This window comes from Eupeodes corollae, chromosome 1 (assembly GCF_945859685.1).
Source record: "Eupeodes corollae chromosome 1, idEupCoro1.1, whole genome shotgun sequence".
Taxonomy (NCBI): domain Eukaryota; kingdom Metazoa; phylum Arthropoda; class Insecta; order Diptera; family Syrphidae; genus Eupeodes; species Eupeodes corollae.
In genome coordinates this window covers 25,245,156-25,261,720 of record NC_079147.1, presented here as the reverse complement: position 1 = coordinate 25,261,720, position 16,565 = coordinate 25,245,156, and the positions used below count along the sequence as shown (strand labels likewise).

At 33.9% G+C, this 16,565-nt stretch overlaps 1 protein-coding gene across 1 annotated transcript; it reads left to right on the top strand.

Moving 5' to 3' along the window:
* The first annotated feature begins 2,595 nt into the window (after window positions 1-2,595).
* LOC129953626 (uncharacterized) lies at window positions 2,596-3,064 on the top strand. Its single transcript, XM_056066866.1, has 2 exons — window positions 2,596-2,667; window positions 2,741-3,064. The coding sequence occupies exons 1-2, from the start codon at window positions 2,596-2,598 to the stop codon at window positions 3,062-3,064; spliced, it is 396 nt and encodes a 131-aa protein (XP_055922841.1).
* Window positions 3,065-16,565: the final 13,501 nt, after the last annotated feature.

The following is a 16,565-nucleotide window of genomic DNA, read 5'->3' as shown; positions in this document are numbered from 1 at the left end:
TTATAAGGCTTATATTTGAAAATTTTCTTTCCGCTGTTGCACTATTATTGGGGCATTATATTTTAAATTTTGGTTTTTATTGTAAACCAAATACAAATTTCTTTTCCGTTTTATTTTGGGGAGTAGTTTTCGTCCGTGGGTAGAGTAGCAGTTGACTCTGAAAATAGTAAAATACTACTATAGTAGCAAAAACGACAGCAGTGGATGTGAGTATTAAATGTTACACAATTTTACCGCATAGAACTCTTTGCGCTAGTGTTTTGTCCTATAAAAGTGGAACCATCGTGAAGTTGGCAACTAGCAGTCCACGTATAGTATGTCAATGGGCAACATATAGTGCTTCATTAAGCATCTAGAGAACTCGCTTCGTTAAGCATCGAGAAACATCTAGTGATTAAGAGGAGAACTAACTTCGAGAACATTCAGCGCATACAAGAACCTCGAAGGGGCAACATCTAGTGATTAAGAGGAGAACTAGCTTTGTTAAGCATCGAGAACAACCTAGTAGTTTCTCGAACCGATTTAAGGTATATAAATAGGCGCTCATAAGCGAAGTGGGATCATTCAATAATTATTCAATGGTGGGATTATTATTTGGTTGTGAACTGCTATAAAGTAAAGACTGTGTTTAAAAAGTAATAATTGAGTAAAGACTGTGAAAGGTCTTAATTGAAAGTGTTCAATAAATAAGTTTGGAACAATTTAAATAAAGTAAAATTGTGTTTTATTTGCAAGTGTGAATAAGTTTTAATTATCGGACCAAGCCGAATTTTTCATTGGTGTCTGAAGTGGTATTAAAACTTATTGAGAAAAAGAACAGTGAGCAGTGATTAAACCATTTTGTGTAAAGTACTGATGTTAACAAAAAAAAAAGAGTAAAGTTTTGAAAGACTTAACTGTCCCTGAGCTAAAGGCCGAACTAAGCAAACGGGCTTAAGTGGGACAGTAGTGAAAACCGAACTCGTTAAACTGTGCAGGAATATCTGGAGCAGCAAAATGAAGACCCAGATACGTTTGCTTTCGAATTAGAAGCAAAAGTGGAAGAGGTAAATGCAAATGTTGCCTTATCTAACATGGTGTCAGTTCTTCTAGCCAAATTTGAAGAAAATAAAGAAGCGACCAAAAGCAAGAACAGCAGAATATTTTAGAGCGATTCGACGAACAGAAAAACCTTTTAGAAAGTAGGTTTGCGGACTTCGAAGAGAAAATCAAAACTGTCGACGAGCGCGTCGAAAAACAAAATGCACGTTTAGAGAAAATTGAGGAACAAATTGAAACCATCACAAATGAATTAGAAAAAGTGCGAAAGATGAAAGCTCGAGAACCTTTTGGTGAGTGCTCAAGGAAGAGAGAAGTAAATCCTCCAATCTTTGATGGGCAGATTCCGTGGTCAATCTACAAGAAACAGTTTGAAGTGACAGCGTTAACAAACGGCTGGGACGATCACGAAAAATACATTGTTCTTACGCTTGCTTTAAGAGGATCTGCTGCTGAACGTGACAGAAGTCTTCCGAGTTCAGCTTAACAATAGGACACAGAAAAGAGGTGAAACTCTGCAGCAGCTTCAGGCAGATATCGAGCGATTGGTTCACCTGGCATATCCAACAGCTGGTAACGAGATAATAAATCAACGTGCTGTTGAAGAATTTGTGAGAGCTGTGGGCGATATACATCTCCAAAGGGCTAACCGCACTGCCGGAACACTACCAACCAGAAGCATTGGCTTTCACTCTGACGATGGAAGCTGCAGAACAAGCTTCCCAAAACGTGCATCGCGTAAGAAAATTAGAAGTGCTGGAACTGCAATAAGACTGGGCATCTACAGCGACAGTGCAGATTACCGAGAAGAGGAACCGCATGGCAACACTTTGAAAACAGAAAGTATTCAACTGGTCAAAGTAGCATTAACAACGTTGCTTCCGAAGTTGTTTCCCACCCGGTAGAACGAATAAGAACCAACTTTAAGGGGCAGAAGCTTGTTTCTGGTACTGATGGCCCCAGGAACGACATCCAGGTTTACCAAACGAAACGGGACAACAAGTGCAGACCATATAGGCAAGGAAAAGAAGTGGTTACTGTCCAACGAATCAGAGCCGATCCCATTTATGGCTGGAGCAACGACGAGTTAAGGAAGGCTCAACAAGAAGACTTAGATATCGAACCCATCTTCGAATGGAAGGAACACCAGGAAAAACCAGAATGGCCTGATATCTCCGATAGAAGTCCGACTCTGAATGCCTTTTGGGCACAGTGGGACTCGTTTCATGTCCAAGAGGGTGTCCTTCGACGTAAATGGGAATCAGCAGATGGAAAGTCTTATGTAATGTAACTAGTCTTACCGAGATCGAAGGTTATGGACGTTCTGCGAGAGATGCATGGTGGGGTTTTGGGACAAGACGCTAAAAAAGGTTCAACAACGATTTTACTGGCTACATGCAAGGGAAGATGTGGAGAATTGGTGCCGAAAATGCGATACCTGTGCTGCCACCAAAGGCCCGAACAAAAAGAACCACAGCCAAATGCAGAAGGATAATGTCGGAGCACCCTTTAAAAGGATTGCAGTAGACGTGGCAGGTCCATTTGCGAAAACAAATAATGGAAATCGTTATATTCTGGTCGTCATGGATTACTTCAGCAAGTGGCCTGAAGCATACGCCATTCAACTGGGTAAGCAGATTCGGAGTTTCATTATAACTGCATTTCTGACCAGGGAAGGAATTTTGAATCAAACATATTTCAGGAAGTTTGTGGGCTTCTTGTCATCAAGAAGACAAGAACAACACCACTTCACCCACAATCTGATGGCATGGTCGAACGATTTAACCGAACCCTGAAGGAACATCTTTGCAAAATTGTGGACAACAACCAGCGAGATTGGTTTCGACACATTCCCCTGTTTTTGATGGCGTATCGAAGTGCAAGACATAGCTCAACTGGCCATACACCGTCTGGGATTTTGATAGTAAGGAACATCAGACTGCCGAGCGAAATAAAATTCGGATGTCCCACGTCGGATCCGCAAGCCGAGGATGACATTGATGACCTCAGAGAGAGACTCATTTAGATCCACGACAATACCAGGTTGAAAATAAAGATGTTCAGTGACCGAATGAAGAAAGTACCCGTGGCATGATGGTTAGTGCGTGGACTGTCATGGAAGGGGTCTTGGGTTCAATCCCTAAAAAATTAATTTTCGCGGGTACTGCCTCTTGCGAGGAATTGACAAATCCTTCAAGAGTAATTCTTGTCATGAAAAAGTGCTTTCTCAAAACTAGCCGTTCGGATTCGGCCTAAAATTGTAAGTCCCTTCCATTCCTGACAAAAGTACTCGCACACAGGAATGGTTGAGAGTTGTAAGTCATTAGGCCCTGGTTCACAACGGACTGTTCCCCCACCCCATTTGATTTTTTGACCGAATGAAGACACGCTACGATATACGAGCGACAACAACAGAGTTCCAAGCTGGAGATCGGGTATGGTTTTACAATCCCCATTGACAAAAAGGGTTGTCACCGAAACTTCAACGGGACTGGGAAGGTCCATATACAGTCATTAAAAAAATCAACGCTGTCGTGTACAAAAGGAAGTCAGAAGAAAACCTAAAGTTGTACATCGCGACCGACTACATCGCTACATTGATGATGAAAACGATGGATTTGTTCGGGACGATCAATTCTAAGGAGGGGGCAATGTATTATGTATACACTCTTTTAATATCGTGTTATAGTAGAATAAAATAAGGGGCAACATATAGTGCTTCGTTAAGCATCTAGTGATTAAGAGGAGAACTCGCTTTGTTAAGCATCGAGAACAACCTAGTAGTTTCTTGAACCGATTTGAGGTATATAAATAGGCGCTCATAAGCGAAGCGGGATTATTATTTGGTTGTGAACTGCGATAAAGTAAAGACTGTGTTTAAAAAGTAATAATTGAGTAAAGATTGTGTTTAAAAAGTATCAATTGAAAGTGTTCAATAAATAAGCTTGGAACAATTTAAATAAAGTAAAATTGTGTTTTATTTGCAAGTGTGAATAAGTTTTAATTGTCGGACCAAGCCGAATTTTACAATATCTTAAGATAAATACATACGATTGGAAGATTTTCCAATATTAGCTCAACTGTCAAAAGACTTTTAATATATATAATCTATTCTCTACAGAATCTATTCTGTCTATTATGTACAGAACATCCTCAAATACAACTTCAACTAACATTTTGTATCTTTTTGTTTACCAACAAATACAAAAAGCTGAAATCAATTTTCAAGTTTCTTAAAATTCAACCATGTGTTGAATCAGCTGTTCTGTCAGATACCTAAATACGCAAGACATTTTTGGATACCTTTGGATTCCTTTTTTGACATCTCAGCTGTTTTTGATGGGCTGTTAAGCAGTATTCACATGAGCGCAGTTGAAAGTCTGACATTTACGAAAATGGATCTCTTAATTATCGCATATCCCATAAAAATTGTTAAAAACTACTACAAAAGTGTAGATTCCGCCACAGCCACATATCGTGCTATAAGAGAAGATTAAGGTTTACATACAGTGAAAGTGTGGTTGTCATTTGAATGATGTATTATTTTACACATAATGTAAACGTGCAAACTTTATAACAAAAAAATATTTTTCTGTTTTTTAAACGTTTTATTTAAGTGCAGTCTGATAATGGTTTTGTGATAGTGACACAGGTAGTAAAACAGATAGCCAAGAGAATTGAAATAACAAGAAAAGAAGACATCAAGGACACCTCTAATCCTCCAGTGTACGATCTATGGAAAATTCTTTGTTTTAATTTACATATTTGCTTTATATTGCTTATAGCTTTTAACATACTTTTACATGTTCAAAGAAAGTTTCATACACCCACCGTAATATTTATAAACGGGTGATTATATTATTATCTTTAATATGGAAGCAATTATTTTACAGAAAACAATGCAATATTATTTTGGTTACTTGGCAACCCTATGTATTTAAAACATATTTAGCCCTTCGGGAATTCCTTGGGAAATATGTTTCCCTTCCCGGGAACAAGTTTTATCGGGAAGTCCCCACGGAATTCTTTTTCCTTGGGAACAAATTTTGCCAACATGAAAATAATAAATTAATTTTCGAACATAGTTTTGGAATGATTTGACAGTCGGTTCTTAGCGAAAAAAATGGTTTGTTTTTTTCCTAGACCTAATCGTTAATTAAAAATGGAAAGAATATCCTATTTATTATTAATCGATGAAATACAACGAGAACAACGAAAAGAACAAAGATCCATAAGGCGAAGTGTAAGAGATCATTCAAATCCATTAGAATTGTCACAGCCACTGTAAGTAAAAATATTTACAGATAGAAAAAACAATTATTTTATCTTTTTCTTCTACAGATTTCATCACTATTATAGAGTAAACAAGCAATTGTTTAAACATTTGCTTGATATGCTATCTTATTTCTTCCCTCCAACCAATCATGAGGTTGGGCTGGTTTAATCTTCTTTTTCGGAAGTCCTGACAAATGTCTTGGGTTTTTTTTGAGACCACGATTTGCCCGATATTTATCAAATCTGAAATGAGCGACGAAGAAAAGAGGCGAACAAAATTGAACTTTTACGAAAAACATAAAATACCTGGGGTAGTGGGCTGCATAGACGGCACTCACGTTAAAAAAATTGCCCCACAAACGAACAAACACTTATATTACAACAGGAAAGGATATTTTAGTTTGAACGTCTTACTTGTAAGATTTCTTTTTTGTTAGTTGTTCTCAATTTAATTTGATCTATGTTAAGGTTTGCGACGACGAGATGAAAATTAGATACGTAGATGCTTCACACTCTGGAGCATCACATGATTCATTTATTTGGAGAGTAAGTGAACTGCGATCCTGGCTGAAAGAAAAATATTTAAATGGTGACAGAAATTCTTGGCTAGTGGGTAATAATCTTTTGAATAAAACAATTATTATATTTGTTCAATAAAATTTTTAACAGGTCATGCTGGATATCCCTTGGTACCCTGGTTATTGACACCTCATCGAACAGTACAAGGTTCATCGGATGCTAATTTCAATGAAGCCCATACTCGATGCCGAAATATAATTGAAAGGACGAATGGGGTCCTTTAAGGAAGATGGAGGTGTCTGCTCGGTGCAAGAGAGCTGCACTACCTTACAAAAAAAGAAATTAAAATAGTGAATGCATGCTGCGCCTTACACAACATGTGCATCCATTTTAAAAGCGATTTTCCAGGTAATGTTAGTACTGAATTTATAGATGATGAAGACAATTCCACCGGCACCAATAATAGAGGTGAAGATTTTGATATAAACGATACAGAATACAATCACCAAGCAAAACGTATAAGAAGAGAAATAGGAAATACACTTTAAGTTTCTAAGTTAATAAAAACACATTTATTTTTGGTATTCATTTACTTATGGGTGTATCTCGTACTCAAGTGATAATAACAAAAAATATATATGACTTCATAAATAAAATTTAGCATATCAAATAAGTTTAAAACAAAAACAAAAAAAGAGGCTGGGATGCGACCCACACTGATAACTTCCCATCCCGTCTGTCGATTTGTCTTGCTTAAAAGTTTGACTATATGTACTCGTATCAATTTTACCAAATTTGCGTACTATTTTTTGTAGATTTTATTTTTTATGAAAAAACGGACTGTTGGATTCTTGTATAAAAATCATTGAATATCGAAAACAATATTTTCTGTTAAATTAAATAAGCTTGAAGCCAATATTTTTAATTTTTGAAAAGCTATTTCAGTCGAAAGTAAATTTTTACTAAGTTTTAGTATTTTTTTAGAGTTTTATTTTTTGTAAAAAAACTGTCGATTCGATTTTTTTCAAAACTCTACAGAATGTTGAAAACAATATTTCCTATAAGATGAAATTAGTTTGAAGCCAATATTTCAAATTTTTGAAAAGATATTTGAGTCGAAAATCAATTTTTACCAACTTTTATTATTTTTTTTTTAGGTTTTTATTTTTTGTACAAAAACTGTCAATTCGATTTTTCTCAAAATTTTATCAGATTTCAAAAACATTATTTTTCGTTGCTCAAAATTGTTTTGGAGATGAAATCATATGTTAGTCGTTAAATTTAGGAGGTGACAATTTTTTTTTCAGTTTTTTTGATTTAGAAAAAAACCGTTATATTGATTTTTTTCAAAAAATATACTTCTTTGAGATCACGTTACAGTTTATTATATAAAATTTAATTCAAGTCTCTAGCGTTTTTGGTTCGTAAGATATAAAGGGTTAACCAAAATTTTCACCTTTTTTTTAACTGCTATGGTAAACAAACCACCCACGTAATTTTCTTGAGAGCCCTTTCTGCATCTTTCTGCCTTATTATCTGTATAACAAAATTTATTTGAAGTCGATATCTCTTCTGGTTCTTGAGCTTTGGACGACGAAACGTCGCTAACGCACGCACAGACATCTTTCTAAAAATCTTTTATTTCGACTCTAGGGACCTTGAAACGTCGAGAAATGTCAAAATTTTCAATTTGACAAATCGGACCCATTACAATAACTTCCTATGGGACGTTAACAAAAATAAAAATTCATCACAAGAAAAGTCACTTTTAAAATTAAAAAAATAAAATAATGTTCAACTTATAACTTTTTTAGTTTTTCTTCTTCGATTTCAACTAATCGTTTTTGGAACTCGAGCTTTGCTTACATTTCCTGCATTCTCATTGCTGCCATTTCAAGGTTGTGAATTGAGGTTTCATCCAACATCTTCTTCTGAAACTCACTAATTTTGTCAACGGACCTGCATATTTTCTTGGAATGGTATTCTATTTCTTTTTGGTGTCGCTTCATAGCCTCAACTGCCACTTCAACCTTATTGCAGAGTTGTTTTTGAATTTTGATTTCTCGTTCCAAAGCGACACACAAGTTATGCTTTTTTTTGGGGTTTTTTTGCAGGACGAGGAGTTGAAGTTCTGTGTTCACTGTTTATATGGGAACCATTTGTTTCAATGTTCTGCTCCTCCGGTTCAGTTGCATTCGTTATCATAGCAAACATAACATTCTCGTCGGATTTGTCCTTTAACACTTCAACAGAACGGATGAATTTGGATAATTTTCACTATCGACGATTTGATTTCGATTACCGTCTGTCTTTCTCTTTTTGCTACATGAAGGGAGACCAAAAGTAAAAGCATCTGGGCAACCTTCCACCGATTCTTCTAAGGCACTAATTCTAATTATTGTTTCCTCCAACGCACTGAATTTATACTCCTTGTTTAGGCCTCCACCGGTTGCTTTTTGCTGTCTCTTGTTTTCAGACATTTTCTTCCTCACGTATTTTTTTTATCAAGCCATACCTTAAATTATTTTTGTTATTAAGAAAAAAATCATGGTTATCAACTTATCACCTACTTTTTTCCATTCAGAAATAGAATTTGTTGGTATGCCCAAACTGTTAAGTTCTTTTTGACCTTTTTTCCAAAATGTTGATAGATTTTCCTTAGACCGATTTGTCGTGAAACCATTAGCAATATCTCGTTTTTTTCCATAAAACCGATTAAAACTTGAACTTGATGACTATTTGATGAATTCGACCTTAAAAAGATAAATTTTTATTAATATTTTCATTATTATTTTGTTGAAAATTGCTTACATTGTTTGCTCCGCTTTAAATTCCGACAACTTAATAACGGGGAAATATTCAGACAGAAAAAACACAAGATTCCCATGAAAAAAGATTTGCCGATAGGTATTTTTCCATAGGAATTTTTTCCCATTTTCGAAAAGTTCCCGATACCAATTTTTCGAATATGGGAACAAATCCATGGGAAAAGAAGTTCCCGATAACCCCAATTATGTATTTCTCATTTTAAGATGAAACAGAGGTTTTAACCGTGTTTTGTTTTTTGCTGGCAACAATGCAACTAATAATCACATGGAATGTATTGTTAATCAATCAATGCAATTACTCAACGAAAGTGTCCTTGATGTAACCGAAGATATAGTATCTTCTTATGACGTTGAATTTGTTTTAAAAAGTTTTAAGAATACAAAATCTCCCGGATTTGACGGAATTAAAAAGCTTTTTTTAAAGAATTTTCCAAAAATAGACATAAGATACCTCAAAAACTTGTTTAACAATTTTTTCAAAACAGGTTACTTTCCCACAGAGTGGAATGCAGCCAATTCCTATCCATAAGCCAGGAAAAATTTTTAGTGATCCTTCTAGTTACAGACCAATTAGTTTGTTGAGCTCATTAAGCAAATGAAATAGAAAAACTTATAACAAACAAACTCGTTTTCCATGTAGATCAATTTGATATCTTGACACCAGAACAATTTGGCTTTAGAAGGTATCATAGTACAACTAACCAAATTGACAGAATAACAAAGTTTGTAAAAAATAACTTGTCTTCAGGAAGGAGCACAGGGGCCCTACTATGTAACTCGATTCTACAATGAAATTGCTCGAATTCGAAAAATTGCTATTTGACTACTTTCGAACAAACAAGAATCGAATAGTTCTAGTAGTGCCAACTATATTCATATAAACTATCGAATAAACGAGGAACTACGTAACTCGAAAGTAGAATTCAAAACAGGGCAAAATCGAAAATAATCACTCTACATCGAATGTGTTTGCGAGCAGAGTTTTTTTTGTCAAAGTGTAACTAAAATGTTATAAATTATTAATATGCAATTTGAATTTGAAAGTTTTTCATTCAAGTTTTTGTGTTTTATTATTTACACCGGGAATTCGTGATTTTTGCCAAAAATAGCGTTTGGACTTTCGTTTCTCTTCCTCATTCATTTCAAAATTCATCATCAGCAGGCACATGATAATTGGAAAAGCATTTTGTCTTCTGCGAGAAGTCATGTCGGATAATATGGTCTTAAGTTAGAACATAAACCCGTCTTTAGTTTAGTCCTTAGACGATAGTTCTAAAAAAAACTAAAACAAAAGTATATATTTTTGATTAGGAATGCGTTCAAATATTCTACCGTATATACATATAAATGGTCCGTTAAATAACTTCTTTTTTTTAAATGCTATAATAACATCGAGTGTAGCTTCGACGGGTGGCACGTAGCGCCGCCGTCCTGCGGAAACCAAATTTTGCCAATATACTCCTGATCCGTCTGTGAACAAAAATTCGTTCCACATGGCCCGATAACGATCGCCATTGACTGTAGCGGACACTCCTTGCTTATTTTCGAAGAAAATTGGACCAATTATGCCTCTGAACCAGAATCCGCAACAAAAAGTGACTTGTTTTGGATGTATCGTCTATTCAATGTATGCGTACGGGTTTTCTGTGAACCAAATGCGACAATTTTGCTTATTTACATACCCGCAAAGATCAAGCTCCATCTGAAAAGATGATGAACCATATTCGTTCAGCGGAAAGATAATCTAATAAACAGTGAAATCAGACATGAGCTAAGTGTAACCATTCACGAAAAAAGCACTTGTCGGAAAAAAACATTCTATGGCAAACATTTTCTCACTCAGCTCCATTATTTTGGAATTATCACTTATTCTTCTGCGTTTAATTTGCTCGTACCGTTCTTCATTCCTTGCAAATTGAACCAAATTCCAACGGTGTTCATTTTTGTAACAATTATTTGATGTTTTATTATTGTTTTCTATTACTTTTTTTTTTAAACTGTCAAACAACTCGATACTCGTTCGAAAGTAGAACATTTTTGAAAATAAGTTGGTATAACTGGCATTCGATTCTACTTTCACTTTCATACGTGGTACTTTTTGAAAGTAGAATAGGAAATGAGTTTCGAATAGAATCAAAAGTAGAATCGAGTTACATAGTAGGGCCCCAGGAATGGTTCTTCTTGATGTGGAAAAAGCGTTTAACACTATCTGGCATGAGGGCTTGATTCATAAGCTCGTTACCTTGAAGTTTCCCTTGTATGTTTCAAAAATTATTTTGTAATTTCTTTCAAACCGAACATTTAAAGTCTTTGTGAACAACTGGTGCACTGAAGAAAACAATATCACGACAGGTGTACCCCAAGGGTCAGTTCTAGGCCCATTTTTATATAACATATATACTTCAGATTTCCATAAACTTCAAAATTGTGAAACTGCAATATTTGCTGATGACACTTGCGTTTATTCATCAGATTCAACTGGTTTTTGCCTTGAAACCAACTTGCAATCTGCTCTGAATACTATTCAGATTTATTTCAATAATTGGAAAATAAAAATAAATGCATCAAAGACACAGGTTCTTTTTTTTACGAAAAAAAGGAAATATTGTTTACTGCCATACAATAACCTTCAATTGAACGGATAGCAAATTGAGTGGAAGTCAAGTGCTAAGTATCTTGGGGTACACCTTGATAAAACATTGACGTTTAACTTGCACATTCAGCAAACATTAAATAAGCTAAATATTGTGATAAAAACACTTTATTCTTTTATAAATCGCAAGTCTTAATTGAGTGCAGAAAACAAACTAATTATATTTAAGTCTATTTTCCAAAGTATAATTTTCTATGGTTCCCCTGTCTGGGGAAAATGTGCCAAAACTCATATACACAAATTACAAATAATTCCAAATAAAATATTAAAAATTATGCTTAATCTGCCGTGGTACTTTTCTACAGAAGAGCTTCATAGAATAGCAGATATTGATGAGGTTCCTGTAAGAATTTCGAAGTTACAAGACTTATCGTGTAGTTGTTCGGATAACAATTGAATCTCAAACTTAGCTGCTTAAGGTGCTAGAAAATTTTTGTTTTCTCTTGATTTATTTATTAATAAATGAATGTTACATTTATCTAATTAACTATTATTTATTTATATACTGATTTTGTTTTCTCTATTTGTTTCTTGTTATTTATTTATTTGTTTAGGTAATTTATTTAATATTTATTAAAATTGTTTATTCGTGTTTAATTATTTGTTATTTATTTATTTATTTTTATTTATTTATTACTTATTGTCAATTTTTTCATTAATTTACTTATTTTCTCGTTTGTATTTAATTATTGGTTATTCACTTGTTGATTTATTTATTTATTTTTTTATTTATTTATGTATTTAATTATTTATTTATTCTTTAATTTATTATTAACTTAATTAATCTTATAAATTAATATAATTTTTTTCTGTGATACATAAATGTAAACAACATCTTAAGACAGTTTTTTGCTCCCCACTCTCTCTTAATATGAAAAAATTCTAATATCTAATTGAAGGTTTTTTAGTAACTTTTCCTTCAAAATGTAATAAATCTGTGATATAAATTGAATGCTTGTTATCAGCATAGCAGGAAGGACGCCACTCTGCTTCGGTTTGATGAATAACACCGGTTCTGGAATAAGGAGTGGAAAACAGTGATTTTTACAGACGATAAGAAGTTTAATTTGGATGGTCCAGATGTCGGACACAAATTTTTGAGCTTTAAAAACGATAACAAAGTAGTGAGTAAGCGGCTAAATTTTGGGAGAGGAGTCTTATGCGGTTTCGGGGGGTATACAAGTGCAACCCAGAAGGCGTAATAAAGACGACAAATGAAGTTGACAAAACCTTTGTTGAAGATCTTCTATTGAGAACGCAGTCGACGTATGCTGTTGTCTTAGATCCACCAAAGAATCATTTTTCTAATATACAAAACCTCAAAAATTAGCAACCGAAAGACTGTCAGGTTTTATGATATAACATAGCTGGTCTTGCAAATACCAAATACTATAATGACACTACCATTTTACGAGGTATATTTCATTCTTCGAGGTGTATGTCAATTTAGTTCCATGCTACATAAACTGCAACCATTGGATCAGAGATTTCAACATTTTGAAAAATTCGTTTGAAAAATTTTAGCTGAGTAATTTTATATTGATCTTAATGTCATAATAGGATTGAGGGGTTTAATAGATATTGGGGCAGTACCACAGCAGTCAGTCACTGGTTCTAGAAGTTCAAAAGATTCTACAACTGATAGAAATTGCAATTCAGTCTCTGGAAGATATTTGTGATGGATGTTTTTTTAAGATTATTTTAAGAATGTTTGTGGTTAAAAAAATGGCAAATAGTAGTATACATATTTGTTTGCGCAAGATCAGATTACATTTTAGAATTTTGCTCCCTGTGTATTTGCACATCTTGCACATATGCTTTGTCTGGCCCTGGGTATAGGGTACAATGGAACTACTCTAATTTGCTTCGTGAGCAAAAGATTGGATTCTGTTTATTACATTCAACTTCTCGATAACGCCATGATCAACGTTAGAGAGGAAATACACAGACAAGAATTCATTTTCTAACAAGACAACGCTGCAATCCACCGATCAAAAGCAACAAAGGAATTTCTGGAGTCTCGAAATATCACCACTATTGATTGGCCCGTATTAAGTCCTGTCTTAAACCCGATTGAAAACCTGTGACCACAGTTAAAGGATGAGCAGGAATTGAAACACTCAATTGAAGAGGAGTGGAAGAACATTCAAAGTTCTTATGTTCAAACCCCAATTAACTCAATGCACCGCCTAGAAGGCTAGAATTGTAAGAATCGAAAAAAGAAAAGTGCCTTTATAATAATTAAATTTTAGTTAATTTGTTCCTAAAAATTTAATACAAAGAATCAAGTGTCCATTTGGTTAGAATAAAGTATTTTTTTGTGTGTTTTTAATTAATGTCTTTAAAAAAATGTTATAAAGGGCGACTTTTTAGAAGCTACAGGAAAGTTTTTCAAAAAAAAAAAACATATAATTCAGAAAAATTCATGAAATCTTTATTTTAATCGATTGTACGGTCTATATAATTTAATGTTTGAAGATTATTAAATGACCTTGACTGCGCCTCAAATGGTCCATCTGCTTAATCCAATTTTGGCATACTCTTTCCAAAATTTTGACATGAGCTTTAACATAGTCCCACAAAAATAGTCTAAAGGCGTTAAATTGCACGATCAAGGCGGCCAGTTGACCGTTCCAGAACGTGAAATAAAATGTTCACCTAATTCGCCTCTCAATTATTGCGCGTACTGTGTGGCATGTGGCACCGTCTTGTTGAAACCACATGTCATGCAAGCCAAGCTCCTGCATTTTGGGCAAAAAAGTTGGATATCATCTCACGGCAGCGCTCACTATTCACAGTTACGTTAAGATTCGCATCATCTTTGAAGAAGTACGGTGAAATAATGCCACCTGTCCATAAACTGCATCAAACTGTGACTTTTTCTGGATGCATTGGTAGCTCTTGCAATGCTTCTAGTTGATATTCACTTCAAAATCGACAATTCTGCTTATTTACGTACCCATTGGATGAACTTTATTAACAGAGCACGCATTTTCATAATAAAATTCAATAATTTTGATAATAAAATTCAATAATTTTGATAATAAAATTCAATTTATAAGCGTTGTTCGTTTGTAAGACGATTCATAGTTAAATTATAAACCAAACTGAAGATGTTTAACAGTGAAACAAAACACCAGAAGTTATCAATAAGATAATAGCTAAAAAATCACCCTTTATTTTCTTGTTTTATTTCGAAAATCATACTACGTTTATAATTGAGCCGTTTATTTTGAAAGTGGCATAAGTCACTTTTTCAAAAAATCGAGTTAATGGCAACACTAAATACTGAATATTGAACAGTATCTTTTCATTTTTAAAAAATGGCTCGACTTAAAAAAAAGGGACTTATGCCACTTTCAAAATAAACGGCTCAATTATTTCGGTGGGTCTATAATTTTTAACTGAAATTAACCTGAAACTCAGCCCAGCAATAAGAAGCTCTACGGTTCCCTAATTTGAAATTCTGTAATCATTTCTTCTTCTTTTTTCATTCTGTTGCAAATTAAAATCTATTCACAAATGAAATGTTTGCTCAGTTTTGAGTATGTTCTATATTTTATTTATAATTCGAAATTAAATTTTGTTCAGTTGGAACTCATAATAAGAATGATTATGGAGTCTATATTTTGGAGTTCCTCTTTTATAAAGGATACTTCTTATATTTTTTGTATTAGGTATCTATGCTTATAGTCTAAGAGCTGAGGGCTAATTTTTGGCCTGAAAGGAAACCATTGATATTAAAGTTGTAGATAGCCTTAGTAAAGGCAATAACAGAAAAGTTCGTCTGCCGGCATGTAGTGGTCTAAGGAAAAGTGGATCAGAAATAAAACTTTTCCGAAAATTGAAAAAGGGAAGAAAACCACTTCAAATGCTTTCCCATTAACGCCTACGAGTTGCTGACCTAAAATATTTTTTCGACAGACCTGTAGGGCCACCATCTGTCCTACAAATGTCGCCGAAAACATGTATTTTTTTTTGGCGTTCTTAGACTTTTGGAAACCACTTGAAATTGGTTTCATCCGGAAGCCCTCGACTGATTGCGAATATGTATGTATGTATATTACGTCTGGGTCGCCGCATTTTCTGGCAGACTTAACTGAATTTTTGAACTTTTGGGAAACTACTTCCAATTCACCGCATTCAAAAGCGTTTGACTTCCTGAGTTTGAATATTTTCATGACCAATTAAAATTTAGCAGTCATTTCTTAAAATCTGTCAATACAAAGGGTTTAACTTTCAACTTTAGGCGTCAAAGTTAAGCTTTAAAAATAAATAAATATAAACAATTTTAAAATTGCGTTTTTACATCTGCAATTGAAGCCATTTAGAAATCGACCGCGACTTTTTGGCGTTTTTTTTAAGTTTGGCTAAACTTAAAAGCCTGAAAGTTGAAGTGTATTTTCCGGAAGCCAAACCTTTTTTCAACCTTAACACACCATCAGCCATCTTCACCATCCTTCATTCAAAATATGGTAACTCTGAATTTCCAGAACAAGAGTTGTTAAAAACAAAAAAAAACTCTGCTTTTCTGGAACCTCCTTGGCTCATCGACTCCAATTTCTTTCTAATGAACCTCGCATCTCAATGAAAACCCCATAAAAATGTTGAGATACAATACAAAATTTTCCTTAGCATTTAATCTGAGCTCAAGTCCAAAAACTGGAAATTCACTTTTACTTACGGATCCAAAACCTCAAAGACTACAACTTTTGAAATCACAAAGCATAAGCCGAAAATGCAAAATAAAAAAGAGGCTGGGATGCGACCCACACTGATAACTTCCCATCCCGTCTATCGATGTGTCTTGCTCAAAAGTTTGTCTATATGTACTTGGGTCAATTTTTACCAAATGGTCAAGAAATTTTTTTTTTTACCGAAAACAATATTTTCTGTGAATTAAAATAAGTTTGAAGCCAATATTTTTAATTTTTGAAAAGATATTTGAGTCGAAAATCAAATTACCAACTTTTGTTAAATTATTTTTAGGGTTTTAATTTTTTGTAAAAAAATTGTCAATTTGATTTTTTTCAAAATTTTATTGAATGTTGACAACAATATTTTTTGAAAAATAAAAGTAAATTAAAGCCAATATCTCAAAGTTTTGAAAAGATATTTGAGTCGAAAATCAATTTTTAAGAACTTTTAATAATTTTCTTTTTTAGGTTTTTAATTTTTTGTACAAAAACTGTTCATTCGATTTTTTTCAAAATTTTACTGAATGTTAACAACAATATTTTTTGAAATATCTA